The following is a 19,852-nucleotide window of genomic DNA, read 5'->3' as shown; positions in this document are numbered from 1 at the left end:
AGGACTTGTTTTTAAAAGCCTTACTGAACATGATTTCAAAAGGTATAATTAAATAAAAGTATGTCCACCCATCTGGTTTGATGTATCAACCTACAATTCATCCACCGTATCTTTCCAGGCAGTGATTCAAAAGTTTTAAATCAAATGTTTCTGTACCTTTTTTGTTTTGCGGAGGGGGAAATGATGAAGTCTGCTGGGTGTTGATGTATTCAGGAGCAGCGGCGTGGCTGAGGGTCTGAAGGGGTCTTCCCATGTCATTCTGAAACCCTGAGTTGTCATAGACATGTTGGTTTGCCTGGAAACAAAGGAAAACACGGAGTTATAACTTGATCAGAACATATCTAAATAACTTCAGTCATATGTCTGATGCTACTTTGATGTAAAACTTACCTGATTAGAAAACATGAGGAAACTTGTTTCACTGTCCAGGAGAAACCCTGCTAGACCTGTAGGAAGTCTGAGGACGTTACATGAAACATCAGCTTCATAAGCCAAACCTTTGCATCGTGGATCAACCAGTTACTGATAATTCATTTCTCACCAATAACTGGTTGATCCACTAACGGTAATTACCTGAAACTCCCCAGAGATAAATGAATCCAAACTTACTGACTGCTCTTGATTTAAGGTCCTCCTGTTTTAGAATGTAAAAGATTCAAACTTATAAAAAAAAAAAAGGGCTTTAAATTCTCTCAGTGCTCGCTGTGTCTTCCCTTCAGCTCTGTTGTCGCAGGGTCGGTCCCCTTTACTACTGTAGGAGCTGGAACCACACCTTTTTTCTCCACTGTGCACACAAATCAGTCTGACGTCCAACCCAGGTCATTACAACACCCGGGGAAATAAATAATCACATAAACGAATGTGGGAAGGAATTTATAAGATGTATCAATGCTTTTGTTCTGAACTGATAGGTGAAGGGAATGGGTTAAAAGCTTGATGGTAATAATTCTGTTGTTTCTCAGAGGAGGCCGGACGTCATAGTAAAATACAAATAATGGATATTATTAGGTCTAAAATGTTGATTTGACATGGATTGTTTTTACCTGTGCGCTTAAAATAAGCATGTGACTAAGTTCTAAATTCCCTGGTGGACTAAAGGGCTTTTAGATCAAGTTAAAGTTTAACTCAGTGTTTAAATGGGATACAGAGGAAAATAAAAGCTGGCAGCAGTCATGAAAGGCTCAAGAGCAAATAGTTCCACCTGCTTTGTGGTCAGAACTGGGTTTGCTTTTAGAAATGACGTCAAACAAAACAAAAACACTTTTAACACAGGATTATTTTTTTATGGCTTTATTGTTTCTTCTAATGGAAATTTACTTTTTTTTTGTTTTTTTTTGTTTTATATGCACAGAACTTTGTCACAGTAATGGATTCTTTTAGAAATAAAGTAGTTGACAGAGTTATTTTTGGTGGAACTTATATACATATATATATATAAATAACCTATAGACATGCCAAAAAAGTTAAACCACTGGACTTTGTTTCCAACTTTTAAGACTTTCACTTCCTGTCCAGGAAGCTTTTTCAATTCAAACTTGGAAATAAAGCCCAGTGAATTGCTTTTTTTTTTTAATATTTTGGAATGACTATGACCTGGATGAATAAAAATCTTCACCATCATAAAACCTATAGACATATTTCTAAATAACTTATATTATTATGATTAAATAATAATAATGATTCATAAATAGGTGCAGCAGAGTATTAAAAAGGCAACAAACCCAGGAGTCATTTATTATGATCTTGAGTCTATGGAAACAACTTATTAGTGAAAAGGGTGGGTTTAAATTTATAATAGGGTTATATATCTATCAGCCTGGGAAAAAAGGAAAGGCAGCTCTGACCCAGAAAGGCATGAAAAAAACTAATCAGCAAATGATGAACTTCTCTGACTCTCTATCAGCTGCACACGGTTTGAAAAAATGGCCGCAGTGATCCCTACGTGATGAAACACCAGAAACATCAGTATAAAACAAAGAGTCAGTAAGAAAAAATAAAGGCTTTACACCATAACCACTTCCTCGCAGCGTCTCTCTCAAACATGCACCATATTTCAGATAAACGTACCTGGAAAACATTCACAATGAAAGAAGATTCTTTCCGTAGAGCCTTGGTCATCCCATAAAAACTGCTTCATTTTTTTAAATGTATTTATTAAAGCATGGAGACTTTAGCAGCATGGAATGGGAGTGTTTCCACATCACTCTGCATGAGGTCAGTTTTTATTGAACATAACTTTAAAATAAATGTTTCATTGAAACAAATAAAAACAGAAGTCATCAGGATTTCAGACCAGTAAGGTCTTCACAGCAAAAACAGATCTAAAAATCAGTTGTAGTACAAATTTGTAGTACAAATTTGAGGCCATATGAGGAAAAGCAGAGGAAATGTTGGAACAAAAAAAATTCAGTTAAAAAAAAATCCCACTTTTCCATTAATCAGTATGGAAGCCGAGAGCGGTCGTGTCCCTCTGATACTTTTTCATGGTGGTTTTCTCGATAAAACAAGTAAATTTCCTCACTATCTAAAGATAACGAAAGCTGTTTTCTCATGATAATGAGATGATTGGTGCGTGTTAAAACTGATTACATCCTTCAATACCTCAACGTGTAATTCTGTAAATAATCCTTTGTTTAACCTTTAGGTAACAAGACAAAGTTGTTGGTTTAATGATTTGCTTCGAATTGTGATTCATAAGGAATTAGACAATCCCTCTGGCGCCTCAGCAACAGGTGTTTTTTGAACAGCCCCGATGTTACACCTGTAACAGGTACAGGTGCTGGTCATAAAATTAGAATATCATGAAAAAGTAGATTGATTTCAGTAATTCCATTTAAAAAGTGAAACTTGTATATTATGTTCATACATTACATACAAACTCATATATTTCAGATGTTTATTTTGTTTAATTTTGATGATTACAAATGACAACAAATGAAAATCTCAAATTCATCATATCAGAAAATTAGAATATTGTGAAAAGGTTCAAAATTGATGGCCCCTGGTGCCACACTCTAATCAGCTAATTAACTCAAACCACCTGCAAAAGCCTTTAAATGGTCTTTCAGTCTAGTTCTATAGGCTACACAATCATGGGGAAGACTGCTGACTTGACAGTTGTCCAAAAGACGACCATCGACACCTTGCACAAGGAGGGCAAGACACAAAAGGTCATCGCTAAAGAGGCTGGCTGTTCACAGAGCTCAGTGTCCAAGCACATTAATAGAGAGGCGAAGGGAAGGAAAAGATGTGGTCGAAAAAAGTGTACAAGCAAGAGAGATAACCGCACCCTGGAGAGGATTGTGAAACAAAACCCATTCAAAAATGTGGGGGAGATTCACAAAGAGTGGACTGCAGCTGGAGTGAGTGCTTCAAGAACCACCACACACAGACGTATGAAAGACATGGGTTTCTGCTGTCGCATTCCTTGTGTCAAGCCACTCTTGAACCACAGACAGCGTCAGAAGCGTCTAAAGAGAAACAGGACTGGACTGCTGGTGAGTGGTCCAAAGTCATGTTCTCTGATGAAAGTAAATTTTGCATTTCCTTTGGAAATCAAGGTCTCAGAGTCTGGAGGAAAAGAAGAGAGGCACTTCATCCACGTTGCTTGAAGTCCAGTGTAAAGTTTCCACAGTCAGTGATGGTTTGGGGTGCCATGTCATCTGCTGGTGTTGGTCCATTGTGTTTTCTGAGGTCCAGGGTCAACGCAGCCACATACCAGGAAGTTTTAGAGCACTTCATGCTTCCTGCAGCTGACCAACTTTCTGGAGATGCAGATTTCATTTTCCAACAGGACTTGGCACCTGCACACAGTGCCAAAGCTACCAGTACCTGGTTGAAGGACCATGGTATCCCTGTTCTTAATTGGCCAGCAAACTCTCCTGACCTTAACCCCATAGAAAATCTATGGGGTATTGTGAAGAAGAAGATGCAATACACCAGACCCAACAATTCAGAAGAGCTAAAAGCCACTATTAGAGCAACCTGGGCTATCATAACACCTGAGCAGTGCCACAGACTGATCGACTCCATGCCACGCCGCATTGCTGCAGTAATACAGGCCAAAGGAGGCCCAACTAAATACTGAGTGCTGTACATGCTCATACTTTTCATGTTCATACTTTTCAGTTGGCCAACATTTCTATAAATCCTTTGTTTTTATTGGTCTTCAGTAATATTCTAATTTTCTGATATGATGAATTTGAGATTTTCATTTGTTGTCATTTGTAATCATCAAAATTAAACAAAATAAACATCTGAAATATATGAGTTTGTATGTAATGTATGAATATAATATACAAGTTTCACTTTTTAAATGGAATTACTGAAATCAATCTACTTTTTCATGATATTCTAATTTTATGACCAGCACCTGTATAAGATGCATTAACCCCTAAAATGAGTCCAGATTAAAGATTTTCAATCAAATAATCTGATTGGTTTCTACCTTATTCCATGTAATCCAATCATCCACCACGTCCTGACAATGAATGAAAAGTAAAAATAAAAAACTGATTATTTGTGCACGCGCAGTAATCCGAATGCACAACCACGGGCCCCGCAGGCATGGATGGACTGGGAATCCAGGGCTGTTGGCCAGCCTCATTCATTACTCTTACATGTTAATCATCTCATTATCTCAAGAATTCAACTGTTTTCTTGTAATAACATAATTATCTTATCTCAAGAAAACAATGGTTTAATCGTGATAATGAGATATAGTTATGTCATTATCTCAAGAAGGCAAAGAAGTCTAATATGACCGCTCTCTGCTTCCGTACAGCAGAGAGGTGAAGCAGCTCAGAATCTTTGCTTCATTAGAACTAATATTTGGATCTGAATTAAACTAGTTAATTTCTTACAGTATTCATAGAGTAAATACTTTACTCTATGAATACTTTACTTTTTTAATGTAACAGCTTATTATGTTTTCCTCTTTCCGTAGAGTGAGAGAGTATTTCATACATCCTCATGCTCAGAATACTGTTTGTTTTCCCCTTTTTTTCCTTCTGAAGTCCACGTTTAAAACGGAGCCATACGCTGACGGCCCCTAGTGGTGAATTTATAAATTGCAACACAAATATTTCTGGCCTTTTCAATCAAAACAACGCAGCACTTTGAAAAACTATTTAATTTTATTCTTTCACAGATAAACATCATTAGGAGATTTGGATGAGACAAACTAAGGAGTGTTAGGATCACTGGAGTTGCATGACAGCAAATGGAGTCAAGTCCTACATTATGTTTGTTAAGGCCCCATTTTGATGTCCTAAACATGAAGAACAAACAATTAGCACTGCACTGCTTCCTGTCTGCTTTTCCTACAGCTTCTGGATGACAATAGAAGAGGCTCCACCCCCTCCGTTGCAGATTCCTGCCAGTCCGTACTGACCAGATTTCAGGTTGTGCACCATGTGACCCACAATCCGTGCTCCGGACATCCTGAAAAATAAAAAGCCATTTCTGTAACAAAAAATTATTCAAAGTGGTCTGATAAATATCAATAATAAAATATCTAAACTAATATCTACATTAACGAAGTGACTGACGATGCCACTCCTGCTACACAAACAGCATCTAGAAAGTTGTTTTCTGGAAATGCATAAGCAGGAATGTTTACTCCTCTTCAATACTCATTCATTTCAGTTCTCTTCATTATTCTCTGTTGTAATTTTCAAAAGGCCAGAAAAGCAGCTATTTATGGCCCGTAGATCAGTTTTCAGAATGCAATCCAAGATTATTTACAGCTGCTTGACTGGGAAGCATCCTTAAATCGTATGTAGATTTATTTTACATTTGAACATTAAAATATAGGGACAAATACGTAAGACAGGTAAGTTTAATGGTGCGTTCACAGCGGAGGTGGTGGCCTGTGGTGGATTCACGTAGAATTCCTCTCCAAACCAGGCGGTGAGGGCTTTCACTGCTCCTCCCTCACCTTGTGCTACTAGCTAGAGCTGAGGAGTCAAACAGCAGCACCACATTGAGAGAGGAGCGGTGATTGCTAAAAGTAAAACCAGCTGAACTTTTCTATGAAATCGTGAGACGGTATCTAATGGTTGTAGGTGAACCATTATTCACTTAAAATTTAGAAAATAATGTTAACAAAGGTAGAAATAAGGAATGCTCTCAATAGATATTTAGGTGGCTTTCTGAGGTGGGAGTTTCACCCAATCGGGGCTATGTCTGTACGAACCAATGTGGATTTTTTTTCAGAGCTTTTGGGGCTTTTAAAAAAAATTATAGTCTCTCTGATGCAATTCAAAAGTTCTTCATGTTTGTGAGGTTAAGCTTCATCTGTGCTTTTACTGTGAAATGCTGACAGACAGCAAGACCTTGACAGGACATAACATGGGGTTGCCAGGGGTAACGGTCAGCCAAAAGCAAACAGTCTGAGAGGCTGGAGATGAACTAAATATTAAACAATCATTCCAGCCACTAACTAAGGTAAACATGCCCACTGTTATATTCAGGAATGACATGTGATGTTATGCAAGAACTTTATTTCAGGACACACGCGCAGCACTACCGTCTGCTGGGATGGTGACATAATTGACCATAATTAAAAATATTAATATTAATTAAAAACCAAATCAGCACAAAGGATGGTTTTTACCTGCAGAAATGAAGCCGCACTGAAAAAGCAGGCTAGATGATTTAGATTGGTCTCAGAACTTAAAGGGGGGGTTGACCTCTGGGTGAAAAAGAATCATCTTTAATATCTCTGAAACAACAGCAGCAAATAAGATTTTCATTTATTTTCCCAAATTACCATTTAAAATGCACAAACCTGCATTAAGAAGCAATAACCATTTAGTCTAATTGTTGAGCTTTTTCATGTCAGTGAGGTGGCAGCTTCACACGGCTAAAGCTCCACCTCCTTGATGATGCGTGCAGGATGTAAACACTGCATCTGAAACGCAGAGCAGGGAACTACCTGCTGCCTGCGGCCTCAACTCACCATCAGGGTTTTCAAAGCAGCTGCTCCCATGTCAGTATTATGCCAACAATTCACTACAATACTGCCATCTAGTGGCAGCATTAAAACATGACAACTAGATTGGAGTAAATAGATCAATGACTTAGAAAAAGTATTTTCTTAATTTCCTATAAATGTAATATGACTGATAGAATTTGCCAAATGATGCCAAATATTTGGATCAAAGTAACATTTAGATGACTGAAACTGCAGCACATTAAGAATAAGAGTCACTGTAGAGGTTTGAAAAGGAGTAAATCTTATATTTTCAGAAGTAAAGGAAAATGAATGGGCTTGAGTGTGTTTATGGAGGTTTGTGAGACTTTCTTCAGCCACTGTGGACCAGTCTATACTTAGCATTCTGGAAAACTAATGGGCTGCAATATTTGATTAAATATCCTGGTTTAATAGTAGAAGAGCTAGCTGACTTTACTGGATGCATTTATAGTCAAATGAGTTATTCCTCCATTAACAACAGAAACCCAGAACTCTTTGGAGGTGGACAGATTCTGAAGCTCATCTTCTGTACAGCTAGAATCATAGAGCAGGTTCTGGTTTACAGAGCCCCCTAAAACTGTGTCATTTCTCTTTAGTGTGAGGAAATGTTACCCGATTGGGTGACCCAGAGACACCGCTCCTCCATTCACATTGACCTTCGCTGGGTCGATGTCGAGCATCTTGATGTTGGCCAGCACCACCACACTGAAGGCTTCGTTAATCTCCCACATGGCCACGTCCTCCTTCTTCAGTCCGGCTGCATCAAGCGCCTTCATACCGAGAAAAGGTGCAAAACATGCCGTTAAAACTAGATTTTTATATCTATCCTGTAAAAAAATAGACAGGACCACTACTTACAGGCTGATGTTGAATCAGACAAAAACATTTTTTAAATTCAATTTACAAACATAGCTTCATGGAGAACGACAGCTAGAGGCCATCAGACCAAAAACAGCCAATTTACAAACCAATATGTTTATGTGACCTAATGCCATGACTTCCTTCCCAGTTATACTAGTTACTTCTCCCAAAAAGCTATTACTGCACAAAGTAACTAGTTACAAGTAGAATTTGCTAGTTATTGGTCAAAGCAACCATGAAGTTACTTTTTAATTATGTAAAATGCCAAAGAATCTAGGAAACATTCCTTTTATCTGATTCTAAAATACAACAGGGAGTTTTAGCATGAAAAAGAAGAAGCTTGATATGAATGAATGAAATGATTAATTCCATTCACATCTGCAAACACTGCAGCGTTTAGCCGTGAATGAGCCGCAAATATAGATGGAGATATTTTTCTTTGTTTATAATAAATATTATGGTGAAAAGTGAAACAGGAAGTGAACGACGTGAAGAGCAAAATGTGAGCGGCAGCTGTCAGTTTACATGATGTGAGGAGCTTCTAAAGATTCCTGGAATCACAGGAAAATTTAGAGATCTCATTAGAAACGGTGCCATTGAATCGTGGTCTGTGCTAACGGCCTGTTGAACACCCGCCCACATTTCAGCTCCAATAAGCTGATCGCCGTCATGTAGGCGATTCTCTGATCCCTGCAGAGGTGATGGCTTTGATTGATCCAGCTAATATCAGGCTCTGTTCAATTTCCTTTACTGTAACATAACCGGTTCTGTATGTGAAAGTTCATAGATCACTCATTCAATGAAACACTGAAGCAGTAACTAACGCGGCCATTATTACTACCTTTAATCCCAGACTAATTAAACAATGGAGTCAAGCTGAGCTTATTTTTTTTTTTTTAATCTGTCAAAGTTTTGATCCAAGGAAATCAGTCCGTCTCCTTTTCCTGAACAAATGAGCAGCAACATAGGGGAGTATTTTCCTTCACGCTTCTCCTTCTATGCTCCAGATATCAGTAATTTGCTGCGCATTGTTTGACTTTCCTTTCTGCTCCTTTCTCTCTATAGAAAGTACGTCTGACCCCCAGTTTCAGTTTTCCCATGACAGCTTCCTGCAGGTGGGAATAAGCTGAGATACTTGAGTCAGTCTCTTCCCACAGATGATCTACCTTTAACTCTTCTTGCCTCTAGAAATAAAATGGAGTTATTACTGAGGCAGCTTGCTAACAGAGGCAGCACTTATTTCTAATTTGGGGTTTATACAGAAATTAGTAACTCAAATTCAATGCTTTTTAATGCCATTGGAAATAATCTTAATATCATGATGAAAAATTGATGTATTCTAAAGGGCAATGAGAAGATTTTAACAGCACTAAAAATGAAATGAAAAACATTGGATCCAAAAAGATATGCTACATACATTTTTTTTTAAAGAGGATTAATTCATGTGTCTCAGTTAGTTTGCTTTCAATTCCAGTTCTGACTTTACATTTTTCACTTCACTACATTTATCCCTGTACATCTTTCTTAGAGTATTAGACTCTGTTAGCATTTTAACAATAAGTGTTTTAGATTTATTTTCCACAGGTTTCTGAAAGATTTGGCTATTTCTGAATCTGGAAACGTTGCCTGGAACTATTTAAAGCAACCTTCATCAGCAGCGTGAGCGGCGAGGCACGGCTTTGTTCAGATACCACAGCAGCTCCACATGCAGTGTTGCATTGAATCCAAATATCACTCAAAGACAAGTTCAAAGTGGCGCCAGCTACTGCGGACCTGACTAAATGTCATCTTTACGGTTGACAGGCTGCATCCATGTCCCGGATTCCTCATTTTAGAGCCACTCCTTTTGAAATTTGATCTCACAATGGAGAAATTTACTCATTAAATCAGCTCAAATAGTGGGGAAAAAAAGGAGGTGCCGAAGGAAGGAAAAGGTGCATGAGAGATATATATACAGTATATACAGTGCGTCCACATATGACAGTTTATTTGCTTTTATAGTAGGATTATTACACTGGATTATTGCACAAGGTGGTTACAAAGGTATTTATATAGATGGATATTTATATTTATATATATATAGTTATTGCACTGGGTGCCAAATATAGGGAAACAGTTATTGCACTGGGTATCAAAAAGTAATTGCACATTATATATTGCACAATTATTGCCGTTGTAGTGCTGCATTGTAGAGTCTGGTTTCAGCAGGGATGAATACCTGCTGTAGCGCTCATTTTTACAAACCGGGTGTAGAAGTCTTTCACTAAAGGAGCTGATCCGCTACTCTACAGTCTGGTGCAGATGGTGGAAGGTGTTGTCCATCATGCATGTACAGGTGCTGGTCATAAAATTAGAATATCATGAAAAAGTAGATTGATTTCAGTAATTCCATTTAAAAAGTGAAACTTGTATATTATATTCATACATTACATACAAACTCATATATTTCAGATGTTTATTTTGTTTAATTTTGATGATTACAAATGACAACAAATGAAAATCTCAAATTCATCATATCAGAAAATTAGAATATTGTGAAAAGGTTCAAAATTGATGGCCCCTGGTGCCACACTCTAATCAGCTAATTAACTCAAACCACCTGCAAAAGCCTTTAAATGGTCTTTCAGTCTAGTTCTATAGGCTACACAATCATGGGGAAGACTGCTGACTTGACAGTTGTCCAAAAGACGACCATCGACACCTTGCACAAGGAGGGCAAGACACAAAAGGTCATCGCTAAAGAGGCTGGCTGTTCACAGAGCTCAGTGTCCAAGCACATTAATAGAGAGGCGAAGGGAAGGAAAAGATGTGGTCGAAAAAAGTGTACAAGCAAGAGAGATAACCGCACCCTGGAGAGGATTGTGAAACAAAACCCATTCAAAAATGTGGGGGAGATTCACAAAGAGTGGACTGCAGCTGGAGTGAGTGCTTCAAGAACCACCACACACAGACGTATGAAAGACATGGGTTTCTGCTGTCGCATTCCTTGTGTCAAGCCACTCTTGAACCACAGACAGCGTCAGAAGCGTCTTGCCTGGGCTAAAGAGAAACAGGACTGGACTGCTGGTGAGTGGTCCAAAGTCATGTTCTCTGATGAAAGTAAATTTTGCATTTCCTTTGGAAATCAAGGTCCCAGAGTCTGGAGGAAAAGAAGAGAGGCACTTCATCCACGTTGCTTGAAGTCCAGTGTAAAGTTTCCACAGTCAGTGATGGTTTGGGGTGCCATGTCATCTGCTGGTGTTGGTCCATTGTGTTTTCTGAGGTCCAGGGTCAACGCAGCCACATACCAGGAAGTTTTAGAGCACTACATGCTTCCTGCAGCTGACCAACTTTTTGGAGATGCAGATTTCATTTTCCAACAGGACTTGGCACCTGCACACAGTGCCAAAGCTACCAGTACCTGGTTGAAGGACCATGGTATCCCTGTTCTTAATTGGCCAGCAAACTCTCCTGACCTTAACCCCATAGAAAATCTATGGGGTATTGTGAAGAAGAAGATGCAATACACCAGACCCAACAATTCAGAAGAGCTAAAAGCCACTATTAGAGCAACCTGGGCTATCATAACACCTGAGCAGTGCCACAGACTGATCGACTCCATGCCACGCCGCATTGCTGCAGTAATACAGGCCAAAGGAGGCCCAACTAAATACTGAGTGCTGTACATGCTCATACTTTTCATGTTCATACTTTTCAGTTGGCCAACATTTCTATAAATCCTTTGTTTTTATTGGTCTTCAGTAATATTCTAATTTTCTGATATGATGAATTTGAGATTTTCATTTGTTGTCATTTGTAATCATCAAAATTAAACAAAATAAACATCTGAAATATATGAGTTTGTATGTAATGTATGAATATAATATACAAGTTTCACTTTTTAAATGGAATTACTGAAATCAATCTACTTTTTCATGATATTCTAATTTTATGACCAGCACCTGTAAGTTTGGACAGCACCCTCCTCTCAGCCACTTCCTCCACTGAGTCCAGACTGCAGCCCAGGACAGAAACGGCTTTTCTCACCAGTTTGTTCTGTCTCTTTCTGTCCCCCTCTGCGCTGCCAGGGGCCCAGCAGACAACAGTGTAGATGAGGTCTGATGTCACCAGAGAGTTATAAAAAGTTTTAAGCAGGTCGGCTCACGCCTTTTCCCTTGAGTCACTACTAGGAACAAAATATTTCTGACAAAACATATATGTTGAAACTCTTTTAAGAAACATATATATGTTTTTTTTTTTTTTTAATCAAGGGAATTCTAATGCTACTGATAATCACATTTTATGGATTTTAATGAATCACATTTAATGGATATAATCCCATCCAATGCTTCAATTTCAAATAAATTGATTTAATGACTTCTAATGCTTTTGAGTGACCCATGGAAACCTTGTTATTTCTTAAGTGTTTGCTGTATCTCAACACCAAATTAAGTTCAAGTCTGGAGTTAAAGAGGAGTTTTCGTTTCCTCTGTTACTAAATATATTCCTACTATCAGGGATCATCCTAACGAGCCTAAAAAGGAGAATTCTGTTCTAAATATCTTTTCTGTTTGACCAGCTGCTGCATAACGGGCGTCTCTCACCCACCTTTGGTACCGCATACGCCGGAGCGATGGGGAAATCAATGGGTGCAACGGCTGCATCAGCAAAAGCTATGAGGAAGAAAGAATGATAATCAGAGCGTGCCCATAAAGGATCATTATTAGAGTGAAGCTCTTATCAGGGTTTAGCTCCTACAGACTATCCTGGCCAGAGGAGAAACGTTGAGTCTCTTTGCAGCGTCTGCCGTCATCAAAACCAGAGCAGCTGCTCCGTCGTTCAGGGTGCTGGCATTGGCCGCCGTCACTGTGCCTGAAAACAACCAGAACTCATCAGAACAACAAAGAGTGGTAGTTCAAAGATTACTAATGCAATGAAAAACAAAATCATTATCTGTACCGTTCTCCTTCTGGAAGACTGACTTCAGTTTGGGAACTTTGCTGAAGTCCACCCTTCTCCACTCCTCGTCCTCAGACACCACCACATCTGGTTTGCCTACAGAAGCGCAGACGCATCAGTGTTATCCTCACTCTCTGTGCAGAATGGAGACATGTTTCAGCTGCTGCACCTCTCTGGGGAATGCTAACTGGAACGATCTCCTTTGCCAGCACGCCAGACTCCTGCGCTGCCTTGCTGCGGCTGTAGGAGCTGATGGCGTAGGCGTCCTGCTCCTCTCTGCTGATCTTGCAGGTCTTTGCCGTGTTCTCTGCACAGTTGCCCTGTGGAAGTTACACACTGCAGCATCCTGAGGCCGAACAATGGAAGAGTGAGAAGGTTTCTTTTCATTTTTTTGTTTATTACCATGTGGAACTTGTTGTAGACGTCTGTGAGGCCATCTTTGACGATGAGGTCCTCCATCCTCACTCCTCCATACGGCGGCGCCTCTCTGGCCATCACATAAGGCACGTTGGACATGCTCTCCATGCCTCCTGCCACCATCACATCCTGAAGACATACATGGAAACACTTGAGAGGAGTGACTCTACTGAAGCTGCGTCCAGCAGGTGTTATGGGGAACATCAGGAGGTGATATAATCGCTGCTCCATCTCTGCAGTCCTTGCTTGCTTTTTATGCTCCTGTAGATTCTCTCCCTCTGACGTTTGAATCTGCATCTGTGCATTCCTGTCAACCTTTATCCCAGTGAGGGTGAAACCGACTGAACAAAGTCAACCATCTGCACTGCTGTGATTTAGTTGCTTTATTTGACAGCTTTTTAGACCCCAGTTGCAACTTTTTTCAAAAAAATCGACTATTGACAAATCTACCGACATTTTTCTGTGCTTGGAGTCTTTGGAGGAAAAACAAAAGCCCTGATCGCTCTAAGTTTACCATCTTCAGTGACATTCTAGTGACTTTTAGAATAGCCGATAGTGCTTTTTCATTAGTTGCTGCCTGTGATTGGCTACCTTTCCATAAACCCGTCTCTTCAGACGGTTTTCTTCCTGGCTGTGTAGCAGCAAAGCATTTCCAGGCTAATAGCTGTTCTCGTGAGAAGATCATCTCTGACTTCATATCCAGCAGTGATATCTGTCAGTTTTATAAACACAAAAGAAAACCAAGAGTTCATTTAAGCTTCCTCAATATAAAAAGCTAAGCTACTGTCAGGATTTAACTTTAACTATTTCCTAGCCTATGGATACTACTGTCAGCATACATTCAAGACTGTGTAAGACTAAGTTATTTAATGATGACTTTACTAAACCGTAAACCAACATGGAAGGAAGCCAGCGCAAAGTCAGTGTGCTTTATTGTTTCATTCTATTATCTGTCTGAATCCCTCTCACCAGAGCTGCTCCATGTTTATCGAATGTAAATAGAGTTGTTTCTACTTGTTAGATCAGAAGCGACTGACATGGTGTGTTGACGTCCGTATGTTGCGTTCAATGGTGTCACGTAATTTAGAGGGCTGATCAGAGCCGAGGCAATTTTTTGTTGTGGCTAACACCCCATTTTTACATCAGCTGTTTGAACGTGAGCATGCAGCTTAACCGCGTGCAATCAATCACGATAAGTTAAGATGAATTTTCTGGTTTGACCAAAAGGACTGCAGCAAGAAATAAAAAGTCTTGCCGTTCTACTCGGGCATTTCAAAGAGCTGTGCGAAGTATTTCAAATGTGCAAAAAAAAAAAAAAATCACTGACTGGTTATTCACCGTTAATGTTTGGGAATTCATGTAATCTATGAGGTTCAATAACCTGCTTAAATTTCCTTCCGTGGTTAAAATGCTTTTAATATTTTTGATGCATTTTTATGATAATAAAAAGTAAAGGGTCTTAACTTAAAGGTAAAACCACAGTCTATTTTCATAAATGTATTCAATGATAAATTTCTCAGAACTGACTCTTACAAACAATGTGCAATATAGTAAATGTTTGTTTTGCTTGGTTTTGTCTTGGTTTTTTTTACCTACTAATAATGATTAACTGTGAATAACACAAGAATAAAAATAAGAGGAAACAATAGGCCTTCGCAGCGCTTTGAACAACAATTTGGTCATTGAGTAGAACCCAGTTTAATGTTCTGCTTGGTACAAGCCTTCAACTGTGGGAATAGCACAGCAAAGTAAATCACTTGACAATTTAAACGCGGGTCACTTGACAAGTCGTTTGACCCAGGTAGACACGTCAGTAAGCTGTTCCAAAGGCCACTAAAAGCCAATTTTTCCCGGGTTTAAACGACTTTTTTAGCCAGTGGGAAAGGGGTATAGATCTCCATTAACGCACTATGTGCGTTATTGAAATGAAGGTGCTAGAGAGGTCTGAAAAGTTACTAAATTTAGCAAAAAAAGCATCAAGTTGGGAACAATGTCTGCATGCATGAAATGTTCAAAACGTGCATGTAGAGTAGTTTACATGTGAGTGTTTTCACTAAAACTTAAAATTATTCTTTCATGTGTGCCCTTTGGTAGAATTCTGACTTGATAAAAAATGAAATCCCTTCATGGTGTCCTTAGGGTGCATCACCTGGTGTCCACACATCAGACTCTGTGCTGCCATCATGATAGACTTCATCCCAGAAGCGCACACTTTGTTGATGGTTGTTGCAGGTGTCCCCAGAGTCAGGCCTGGAGAACCAAATAGGTTTTCATTTAATAGAAAAAGAAAATGTTTCTCTCAATAATTCTCCAACTTTTAACTTATTGTTACCGTATTTTCACGACTATAAGGCGCACTTAAACGTCTTTTATTTCCCTCAAAATGTGCGGTGCGCCCTTTAGTGCGGTGCGCCCTATGTGTGTTGTAACTGTGACTTTTGAGACCACCTCATTGAGGAGATGATGAAAGAGTGGCTGAATGTAAGGAGACCAGGTGTTTTTTTTCCACTCATCACCATCGCTGTTAATATGTAACTCCATGCGTGCCCATCTCACAGCTGATGTGAAAAACATGGGGAAACAAATTAACGCTGTGCTCGCTGTTCAACCGCTCGACATCGGTGTGAACCGGACCCAGCAGGTGCAGCAGAAGCAGCGTGTTTACATGCAAAGGCAATGGTTGACGCGCGTATAGGCGCAGCAAAAGGTCCCGCAGCGCGTTATGAGCTGCAGGCGCTGCGCGTCGGGAGCGTTTAAGCATCTGACGCACCGCCAACGCGCTGCTGCTGCTCAGATGGAAAAATTGAAGTTTTGTTGCTGGACGCGCCGCATCAACCAACCAGAGAAGCTGATCTGGGAGCTGACAGCGAGACAGACACAGCGCTCTGATGACATATGATATTAAGGCAAATGAAAAAGGCTGGATGGATGAGGAGATGATGAAAGCGTGGCTGAGGCAGGTGTATGTGAGGAGACCAGGTGGTTTTTTCCACGCATCACCATCGCTGCGTGCCCATCTCACAGCCGATGTGAAAAAAAAAGGTGAATTAAATGAACGCTGTGCTCGCCGTTATCCCGGGGGTCTGACAAAGGAACTTCAACCGCTCGATATCGGTGTGAAGCGGCCGTTCAAAGTAAGGCTGCGAGCGGCGTGGGAGCGATGGATGACAGACGGAGACCACAGTTTCAGGATAAGTGGAAGGCAGCGACGGGCAAGTTACGCCACCGTTTGCGGATGGATTGTAGATGCTTGGACTAACGTGTCTGCTGGCTCTGTTGTTCAAGCTTTCGCAAAAGCCGGCATTATTTCTGAGGAGCTGCGCTGCACGGAAAGTGACTCTGACAGTGAAGAAGGGGAAATTGGCATGTCTGATTTAGCCCAGCTGTTTAATTCAGAAACAGAGGATGATGACTTTGATGGGTTTGATTAATACTTTGTAATAAATACATGAATAAAGCACAAACATACTCAGTTTTGCTCCCGCTCTATTTTTCTACCTGAAAACTTAATTCAACAGCAGCCTCTGGGCGGGTCTCCTCCTCTTCACCGCGGTGGCTGGCAGGTGTTTTTTCATCTAAATAATCTAAATCTTGCAGCTATATTTGCTGTAATCAGTGGGAATAAAGTAGTTTTAATATGTTTTTAAGTGAGAAAGTCCACCTGAAAACTTAATAATTGCAGTTAGTTCATCCAGATTATTATCCTGCCTATACTATTTCTGTCGGAGGCGCTCAGACCCCCACATACCAGCGGTACACCAACAGCAGGAATCCCTTCAACAGCAGCCTCTAGGCCGGGTAGTCTCCGGGTTCACCGCGGTGGCTGGCAGGTGTTTTTCATCTAAATAATTTAAACTGCAGGCACCAGGATACCGGTAATAAAAGCGAACATATTCCGTCGGCAGGTTTCAGGATTTTAAGTTAATTTAGGAGTGATCACAGCGCTCTGTCATCTGCGATGTGTCTGTCTCACGGCCAGCTCCCAGGTTTGATTAATACTTTGTAATAAATACATGAATAAAGAACAAACATACTCAGTTTTGCCCCCGCTGTATTTTTAAATACGCAGTAGAGGTATTTAAAGGTAGTAGAGGACATGTACCGGTATATAAAAAACGCGCCCTATAGTCCGGTGCGCCTTATGTGTGTGTTAAATACAGAAATGGGACACATAACTGAGAGTGCGCCTTTTAGTACGGTGCGCCTTATGGTCGTGAAAATACGGTATTTCAGTAGTTTGTTCTCCGTTTTGTTAAGGAGTAGCAACAGGATCCTACCAGCTCCAAGCAGGGCCTGTCGGGTGGGAGCCTGACCCTCTCCAGCCTGGAGCACGTTACCCATGTAAACTTCCTTCACTTCTTCAGGAGGAATTCCTAAAAAGTCGCAAAACAAAAATCAACCCACCAACTAATTTTAATGCAGAGATCTTCGTTTCAGGATTTCTTTTCTGAAAGACGCCCTGATGAGAATTTACAGGCCAAAGTCTATAAACCAGCGTTAGACAGAACCAACCGTCTAGACACACCTGCTCTGTCTACGGCCCCTTTGATAGCGACAGAGCCCAGTTTGGTGGCTGGAACAGCTGCCAGGGTGCCTTTGAAGGAGCCCATCGGCGTTCGGACTGCGCTGACAATGACCACTTCCTGCAGACGTCAAATGAGAAACACAAGGGCATTAAAAGAAGGATCCAAACACAATAGTTCATGATGCTGCAGGTGTGCTTACATTTAGAGAAGGCCGTGAGGTGTAGGTTCTGGCAAGGTATTTGTGAGCCTATAATGACAAGATGGAGCATGAAAATTCACAATAGCAATTAATAGTTTATGATTGATGAAACTTGTAAAAACTGAGGTTTTATTAGTTACAGGCTAAAAATAACCAGCAAGATAAATAGAGCAAAACACTGAGTCTGACCTTTAGCACTTGTGTAAAGTTGATGCATAAAAGCTTTTATTATAGCTTATGTCATACTGTGGATGTTACTGTCTGACCTAGATTAGGAAAAAGTCTCCACCTTCTGCAGAACCTCCACAACCCAACTTAGATCATGAGGGAAAATGATTCAGTGGATCATCTGATTGACCAGTTTTAACATTTCCATGAAGAACAAATCGACTTTGGTCCAAATGTACTCAATATTGTAAAATATTTCACTGGTCAAAAGAAAAACTGGGAGCTTCAAATCCGACGATAACTTCACTATCAAGGGGTCCTGGGCTCTAAATGTGTTTCTCAGGTTAATACAGCTGTCAGGTAGTTTACCTTCATTTAATGCTGTTTTATCATCTAATAATGATGAGGATAAATGCAATTAAAGAAGGTGAGCCTCCCTGCTGCTGCTGCAGACCTTTAAAGTTTGGCCAAGGACAAACATTTAGCACAGCTGAACCCTCTTCCGGGCTTCTAAAGCCATTATGTTGCTAAAATGACTTTATCTTTGTTAGCATACAATCAACGTAGTACCTGTCACTTACCAGGCGCTTACAGGTCTGAGCCTGCATGCTTAGCAGTCTGCTGGGGGACATTTTGGACTCAAGAAAAGGACTCACAAATAGAAGCTAGCTTAAAGTCACACAGTGCCCTGCAAAGGGTTAATCCCACATTAGCCAATCAGAGGGAGGGGTGTGTTTAACCCTAACGTCATCGTCGCGATGCATTATGGTTGTTGTAGTTAAATCAAATTTAAAAAAAAAATCAGCGTTCCTTTGAGATTTTCAGTATTTATCTTAGTTTTAGTAAAAAAGAAAGACTGATTTTCTTAATGGCGATTATCTTTTGATATTAGAAATAATAAAAGGTGCTGCTTTATTGTATTAAAATGTACATTAACACATGTTTAAACTGCAGAGAGAACATCAGAATTTGTGATAATGAAATTATATTATTATATTATTATTTAAAGCTCAATTCGGTTTATTCATTTTGCACCAAAGCACAACACGTCATCTCAAAGCTCTTCACAGGAACATTTCTATCTGATCATCCAGTCAGATTGGTAAAATATATATATTTTTTACGTATCTATTGAAAACTAGTTGATGCATCCAGAGCATATGGGGAAAGTAGACATTTGTTTTATATTGCGTCATTAACTCTTCAGCAATCGCTCACACCAAGCATGCATGCAGCAACAGTGGAAAGGATCATCTCCTTTTTAACACAAAGAAACTTCCAGCAGAACCAGGCTCACTGTGAGCAGCTTTCTGCCAAGGCTGACTGGGGGTTCAAAGAAAAAAATAAGACATACAAAAGTAATATAGAAGCAGAAATAAAGCATGACTATGTACTAAAGGATTGCAGTAAACTAGCTCTATACTGTAGGTCACTCTGTTTAGGAAAGACAGATGGGTTAAGCAGGTAAACTGAGCAAGTTTTCATTCCAAAAGGGATGAAGGGGAGCACAGTTAGGGGTTGAACTAGTAAATACAGCAGAATTGGAGAATAGAGATAGAATGAGCCAGATTAATGAAAAGGGGTCCCCATGTCCTCCAGCACTCTACGACTATAGCAGTATAACTATAGAGATAGCTGAGGAGAACTCAAAAATAGAGGTTTTAGGCCTAGTCTTAAGGTGTGGCAAAAACAATCCAAAAGAATAACTAAACTGTGAAAAGTTTTGAAAACTGGGGCTGCACAGTGGAATAGTGGGTAGCACTGTTC

The 19,852-nt window shown here is 39.9% G+C and overlaps 1 protein-coding gene and 1 long non-coding RNA gene across 2 annotated transcripts; both read right to left on the bottom strand.

Moving 5' to 3' along the window:
* Nucleotides 1-148: 148 nt before the first annotated feature.
* Nucleotides 149-791, bottom strand: LOC119788045. The gene is made up of 3 exons (XR_005281415.1): nt 610-791; nt 391-457; nt 149-295 (listed from the first exon to the last, which is right to left on the bottom strand). It is a non-coding gene; the product is annotated as an uncharacterized LOC119788045 (long non-coding RNA).
* A 4,322-nt stretch (nt 792-5,113) lies between these two features.
* acat1 (acetyl-CoA acetyltransferase 1) lies at nt 5,114-18,804 on the bottom strand. The gene is made up of 12 exons (XM_038292308.1): nt 18,667-18,804; nt 17,918-17,965; nt 17,718-17,835; nt 17,470-17,565; nt 15,342-15,442; nt 13,178-13,321; nt 12,945-13,095; nt 12,776-12,871; nt 12,575-12,688; nt 12,425-12,489; nt 7,589-7,746; nt 5,114-5,442 (listed from the first exon to the last, which is right to left on the bottom strand). The coding sequence occupies exons 1-12, from the start codon at nt 18,715-18,717 to the stop codon at nt 5,322-5,324; spliced, it is 1,263 nt and encodes a 420-aa protein (XP_038148236.1). The 5' UTR covers nt 18,718-18,804; the 3' UTR covers nt 5,114-5,321.
* Nucleotides 18,805-19,852: the final 1,048 nt, after the last annotated feature.

This window comes from Cyprinodon tularosa, unplaced genomic scaffold (assembly GCF_016077235.1).
Source record: "Cyprinodon tularosa strain WSP-4 unplaced genomic scaffold, ASM1607723v1 ctg31, whole genome shotgun sequence".
Lineage (NCBI taxonomy): Eukaryota > Metazoa > Chordata > Actinopteri > Cyprinodontiformes > Cyprinodontidae > Cyprinodon > Cyprinodon tularosa.
Note: the sequence above shows the minus strand (reverse complement) of the source record. Positions and strands in the feature narration are given on the sequence as shown.

Coding starts and splice junctions, on each gene's coding strand:
- acat1 (XM_038292308.1), bottom strand. CDS start 18,717: ATGTCCCCCAGCAGACTGCTAAGCATGCAGGCTCAGACCTGTAAGCGC. Junction 17,966..18,666: donor CTCAGACCTGTAAGCGCCTG/GTAAGTGACAGG, acceptor TTGTCATTATAG/GCTCACAAATACCTTGCCAG. Junction 17,566..17,717: donor AGGGGCCGTAGACAGAGCAG/GTGTGTCTAGAC, acceptor GCGACTTTTTAG/GAATTCCTCCTGAAGAAGTG.